We start from the raw sequence: 6,232 nt of genomic DNA, 5'->3' as shown, positions 1-6,232 counted from the left end.
TTAAGTATTTAACACGAGTATTATGACCAACGTAAAATCAAGTAGCAATTTTTTGCCATTGTTTGACGGTTTGATATGCAGCAAGTCTTTGAAATTTGGGATAAAATTATAAAAAATAATGTCAAGTTTTAATTTACCAGAAGTGCATTCTGAAATTTCTCAATTTAGGCACAGGAACGATTGAACGAATAACCTACTTCAATTGTTAAAGTACCATCCTTCAACACACATTCAACAACTTCGCTGAACAAAATAATAATCCACTTTAAATATATGAGTATGAGTTTGGGTTGTTACATTGCCTGCATTTTATATATTATTATTTGATTTTAGTATATCTAATATAAATGGGGACGGGGACGGGGACGGTGATTTGTTAGGTGAAAATTTTGTGTACTCCAAATTAAGTCAGCTAAACACTCAAATTAGACCAAATTAGAACATATGTTAGGCTTTAAAACTGAATTTCAAATATGGGGTCTGAATCAAAATATCCACTTTTTTATTAAAATATTTTTAAAATATTGATAACCGTTCAAAATATTCACAAAATATATTTTTAAAAAATTTAACAAAGAATATATTTTTAAAAAGTTTAACAAAGAACCTGCACGTGCAATATGCATTAATCAGTGAATGCGCATATACACAATGCAACGGTTAAAGTATACATAGCTATTTATTTTCGTCGTTTAATAAAAATGCATTTACATAATATAATAATTAAAGTAATACGGTAAATATGCGTGTTCTTTATTAAAATATAGAAATTGAATACGTATTTGGAAGATAAGTAATTTGTGGATATTTTGGACAATTTCTCACGTATCTCACTATTATAGTTAAAATTCAAAAAGATGTATTTTGATCCTCCTTTAAAAATATATTGCAATTTGATTTCAAAATAAAGTTACTCAAATTTAGTTTAAGCAAATTCTTGTGAAATTGAGATAATATCATACGAATAAAATCTATTAATTATGAACATATTTTATCGCAATGTTTAAAGTATCTTTCTGAATTTTGAAAATTCACACATATTATGTCCGGATTTCACATAATTAATTAAAATATGATAATATTATATACTTAAAAGCTTTTCAAAGTCTTGGTTTATCCTAATCAAATACACAAGGATGACGTAAAATATAAATTTAACATACCAAGATTTGAAGAAGTTTTTGAAAACCTCTATCAAATAAATAGATTTTAATAAATCTTCTAAAATTTATTTTAAATATACCAGATTCTTCAAAATAAAAAGAAATAAAAAAGATTAAAACAAAATATCCCATTAAAATGTGATAATATTAAATATTATAAAGTTATTTTTTTAAATTCAGCTTGGTTTATCCGAATTAAAAAAGCAAAATTATTCTTAAAGATGAATTAACATATATACAAGATTTAAATTTTTTCTAAATCGTTGTAAAATATTAACAGATTTTGTAAATTTCTTAAAATCTATACTAAATATATCAGATATTCAAAATCAAATTATTTGTTTTCTAAAAATGCCGTCCCTGACATGAGAAACTCCTATAAATTTGTGAGTTGGTAAATCTCGCCATCACATGCTGCTTCATCTTGGTCAACTTTTTCTCTTCATCACCTAACACCCAATATATTTTCTCACCAACCGCACTCATATTTTAATTTACCGTTTTACCCCTAACCAAACCTCCTATTCCGATAATCTCCTCCTTTACCAACCCCCCTCCTCTTACCAAACCCTCCACATTTATATGTTGAATTTTTCATCATCAAACTTGTAAGAAAACAACTATCTTACTCATCACCCTTTCAACACCAAAAAAAAACTCTCAACTAAAATTTTCAATTTTTGTTCATTATGGGAGATTGTGTAGCACCAGCACAAGACATTATATTCCGGTCGAAACTCCCCGATATTTACATCCCGAAGCACCTTCCGTTACATACTTACTGTTTCGAAAACATTTCGAAAGTTGGCGATAAGGCCTGTTTAATAAATGGCGCTACAGGCGAAACGTTCACTTATTCTCAAGTTGAGCTCATTTCCAGAAAAGTTGCATCAGGTTTAAATAAACTCGGCATTCAACAGGCCGATACCATCATGCTCCTGCTCCCCAACTCCCCTGAGTATTTTTTCGCTTTTTTAGGCGCATCGTATCGTGGCGCAGTTTCTACTATGGCCAATCCGTTTTTCACCTCAGCTGAGGTGATCAAACAGCTCAAAGCATCTCAAGCTAAGCTCATAATTACGCAAGCTTGTTACGTGGACAAAGTTAAAGACTATGCGAAAGAGAACAACATACAGATCGTCTGCATCGATGATGCTCCTCAGGATTGTTTACATTTCTCGAAACTCATGGAAGCTGATGAATCAGAAATGCCTGAGGTAGTGATCAATTCAGACGATGTCGTTGCGCTACCTTACTCATCAGGTACCACAGGATTGCCTAAAGGTGTTATGTTGACGCACAAAGGACTTGTTACTAGCGTGGCACAACAAGTTGATGGAGACAATCCCAATTTGTATATTCATAGCGAGGATGTGATGATCTGCATATTGCCTTTGTTTCACATTTATTCGCTTAACGCTGTTTTGTGCTGTGGACTCAGAGCAGGCGTGACCATTTTGATTATGCAGAAATTCGATATTGAGCCATTTTTGGAACTGATACAAAAATATAAGGTTACAATTGGACCGTTTGTGCCACCAATTGTATTGGCGATTGCCAAAAGTCCAGTGGTGGATAAGTATGATTTGTCGTCGGTGAGGACGGTTATGTCTGGAGCTGCTCCGTTAGGGAAGGAGCTTGAAGATGCTGTTAGAGCTAAGTTTCCTAATGCCAAACTTGGTCAGGTATGAATAGCCAATTAGGATTTGTGCTAGTACTATTATTTGATAATAAATATGATTTAACAGTTGTAATAAATATGATTTAAGTATTTAATTAAGGGTTACTGAGGGAAATTGTATGATGTTAAAAAAAACACAGGGATATGGAATGACAGAGGCAGGGCCAGTTTTAGCAATGTGCCTGGCGTTTGCAAAGGAACCATACGAGATCAAATCGGGTGCTTGCGGAACTGTTGTGAGAAATGCTGAAATGAAAATTGTGGATCCTGAGACCAACGCCTCTCTTCCACGGAACGAGCGGGGAGAAATTTGCATTCGAGGTGATCAAATCATGAAAGGTATGCACTTATTAGTTTTTTTTTTTCGGAAATCAGAAATTCAAATACTCACGCACGCATCAAACTCTGGATGACTAGGAACACGATAATATAAGCCAATTCAATCTCATTACTCGTACCATATTTCTAGTGCTACGTAGTACATACACAAATTTGGGAGGTGTAGTGGCACAGGTTGGTGAAAGTAGTAAATGTTTAGGAGTCTTTCTTGAGTTTTTGCAAGTTGAAATGTTGAGGCAGGCACCGTTAGCTGCACCAAACCAATGCATGGTCTCATTCTTGCCACATTCTTAAACAAAACTCTGGGTAGGTTAGGTTGGAAAATAAGTCTTACATTCAACTTTGATATACAGAGGAACCTTTGCTATATTAAGAGTTTTTTTAAATAATTTCATTGCTACCTTAAACAGAGATTTTCAAATGTAGATATTTCTATTCTATTAATTAAAGTAAAATAACCAGTAGTTATGGGATGTCTTTACTGAAAATGAATATGAGTCACACACGCTACCAATTCTCTCTCTCTCTCTCGATTTTTTAAATTTTGTACAATGAAACCATGAAATCTATTCCTATATGGGGGGTTAGATGGAACTGGTGGCTTGGGTGAATTTGAAGGTACAGGACAAATGGGGACAAAGGGAATAGAATTGTGAAGAATGCCAGCAGCCATAGAACTTACCTACCAGCTTCTACCTATTCAATCAAGTGTGGCCTTGACAAAAACATGGAACCTTGATAGTCATCAATTCAATCAAGTGTGGCCTTCAGATAAATAAAATGACAAAAAGTTGTTCAACTCTGTAGCTAGGATTAGAGGTCACAGATTTTTTAATAGAATATCTTAGACTAAAATCAATATTTTCACATTTACTATTAGTTCTTAGATAAAAGGACTTGAGCAATCTTGCCGCGAGAGTTTGCTATGATCCCCTTCTTAATCAGTGATTTTTATACATTCGCTTGGTTAACGCGTCAAAACAGGCTATTGAAATTTTAGTAATTAATTTAATTTGGACGTGTGCAGCCAACTCAAGTAATGGACTTTAGTAGTCATATAGAATACTGCTCTTAATTCCACAAGTCACTGGTATTAAAATTGTGCTGCGTAAAATATCAGGTTATCTCAATGATCCTGAATCAACAAAGACAACAATAGATGAGGAGGGCTGGTTGCACACAGGAGATATAGGCTTCATTGACGGCGATGATGAGCTATTTATTGTTGATAGACTAAAGGAAATAATCAAATACAAAGGCTTCCAGGTTGCCCCTGCTGAACTTGAAGCTCTGCTACTTACTCATCCTACCATTTCTGATGCTGCAGTTGTTTCGTAAGTCAATTGTTATTAGACACTCATACATTCATATGTTTAAACAAAACTTGGAAGCTTTTACGTGCCCATTTAAATCAAGAAAATGCTAATATTTTCGATATACTTCCAGCATGATAGATGAGAAAGCTGGTGAGGTGCCTGTGGCTTTTGTTGTGAGAACTAACGGTTTCACCACTACTGAGGATGAAATCAAGCAATTCGTCTCGAAACAGGTATAGGATCTTTAACACTTCCATTTCATTTCATAGTGGACGGAATAGTAGAATTGACCTGGGGTTTATTTTGGACTTGAGGATAACAGAAACTCAATCACCACTAGGATGTTAATGATCCTCGTTAACACGTAGTCACTTGTTATGCACATAGAGTACTTGACATGAAGAATCAATATTAATCAAATCTTGTGTAATTTTAATAAAACGCAGGTGGTGTTCTACAAGAGAATATTTCGTGTATTTTTTGTTGATGCAATTCCGAAATCACCATCCGGAAAGATTCTTCGAAAGGAGTTGAGAGCAAGAATAGCATCCGGTGATCTACCTAAATAAGTCATCTCTACAAACAGAAATGGCATAAAGCTGAAGCTGTATGTGTATCTTTACCAAAGTAACTTCTACCTAAAAGAGCTCCAAGTTGTAACTTGTTTGTAAATTTTATTTTTTGAATCAAGGAAGACCTATAAAATCATGTAATATCTCATCAAAATTTATATATCATCATTTGTATCACAATTTTTGGTTTTCCTGATCATGAACATTGATTCTTTTGTCAAAATACAACATTATTTGTGTGAGTACACAAATCACATCATTACATATATATACAAGTAAACATATTATCGGTGTTTTGACCTCGAGTGAGATATAACTACACCAAAAGCTGTAACTCAAGAAACAAAAGGAATTAGAGACTTGACATCCTCCGGGAAGTCCTCAAATTTGTTATGCTACTGTTTATTACTGGCATAGCTCCTACCCACCAGGTAGCACTCATTCCCAGCACCAAGAAAAACAGAAAGATGGCTTCATAAATCAAATATATTCCACTGAAACCCAGAAGCTCAAATGATTATCAAGAATGTAATAATGGTAGAAATTACCAGTGATTCCTTTCAGGAAAATTGCAACACCAGCAAATGTCAGGCCAATGGACGTCTCAGGGAGTCCTCGGCTCAGGTATTGAAACATGGAAAGCTCAGATTTATATGCAAAATGGGCACATCCGCTCTTTTATGCTAGTTAAACCCAGTCACCACACCAATCTTGGCTTTGACCTCGGTTGCGAGTCTTCTCCTACTGAGAACAGAGCAGCTGGGTGAATTCTGCTCTGACGTCTCGTAAAGGCAGCGAGAAAGATACCGCTATACTAAAAGCGGTAACTCATCAGCTCATTTAATCTTGAAGAACACAATTCAATCTGACAGTGACTAGTGGTTGTTACATATCTGTCCTTCATGTTGTAGTCTAATACAGTATGACCTTGTATTTCTAACTTGCAGTTAAATTCATCAAGCACGTTCTATTAGAAACATCATAGGAGCTCGATATCATGTTTGCACTTTTTGTCATCTATTGTGGAATTTGATGTACTCTAGTCCAAGTTGATATAAAATGAATAAAATTTAAAATTTACACTATTAGTTGACATAAAAATCACCACAAAAGGTGGACTGTCGTGGCACCGAAACAACCTAAAAACGCAACTACTTCCTG

At 34.5% G+C, this 6,232-nt stretch overlaps 1 protein-coding gene across 1 annotated transcript; it reads left to right on the top strand.

Moving 5' to 3' along the window:
• The first annotated feature begins 1,751 nt into the window (after nucleotides 1-1,751).
• LOC141687083 (4-coumarate--CoA ligase 1) lies at nucleotides 1,752-5,251 on the top strand. The gene is made up of 5 exons (XM_074492240.1): nucleotides 1,752-2,848; nucleotides 2,985-3,183; nucleotides 4,304-4,517; nucleotides 4,630-4,732; nucleotides 4,946-5,251. The coding sequence occupies exons 1-5, from the start codon at nucleotides 1,853-1,855 to the stop codon at nucleotides 5,066-5,068; spliced, it is 1,635 nt and encodes a 544-aa protein (XP_074348341.1). The 5' UTR covers nucleotides 1,752-1,852; the 3' UTR covers nucleotides 5,069-5,251.
• The last annotated feature ends 981 nt before the right edge of the window (nucleotides 5,252-6,232 follow it).

This window comes from Apium graveolens, chromosome 9 (genome assembly GCF_009905375.1).
Source record: "Apium graveolens cultivar Ventura chromosome 9, ASM990537v1, whole genome shotgun sequence".
Taxonomy (NCBI): domain Eukaryota; kingdom Viridiplantae; phylum Streptophyta; class Magnoliopsida; order Apiales; family Apiaceae; genus Apium; species Apium graveolens.
This window is presented reverse-complemented; position numbering and strand designations above follow the sequence as displayed.

Excerpts from the sequence above, each read along its gene's own strand:
- LOC141687083 (XM_074492240.1), top strand. The coding sequence starts at position 1,853 with ATGGGAGATTGTGTAGCACCAGCACAAGACATTATATTCCGGTCGAAA. Across the intron at positions 3,184-4,303 it reads AGGTGATCAAATCATGAAAG|GTTATCTCAATGATCCTGAA; the intron begins GTATGCACTTAT and ends GTAAAATATCAG. Across the intron at positions 4,733-4,945 it reads AGCAATTCGTCTCGAAACAG|GTGGTGTTCTACAAGAGAAT; the intron begins GTATAGGATCTT and ends AATAAAACGCAG.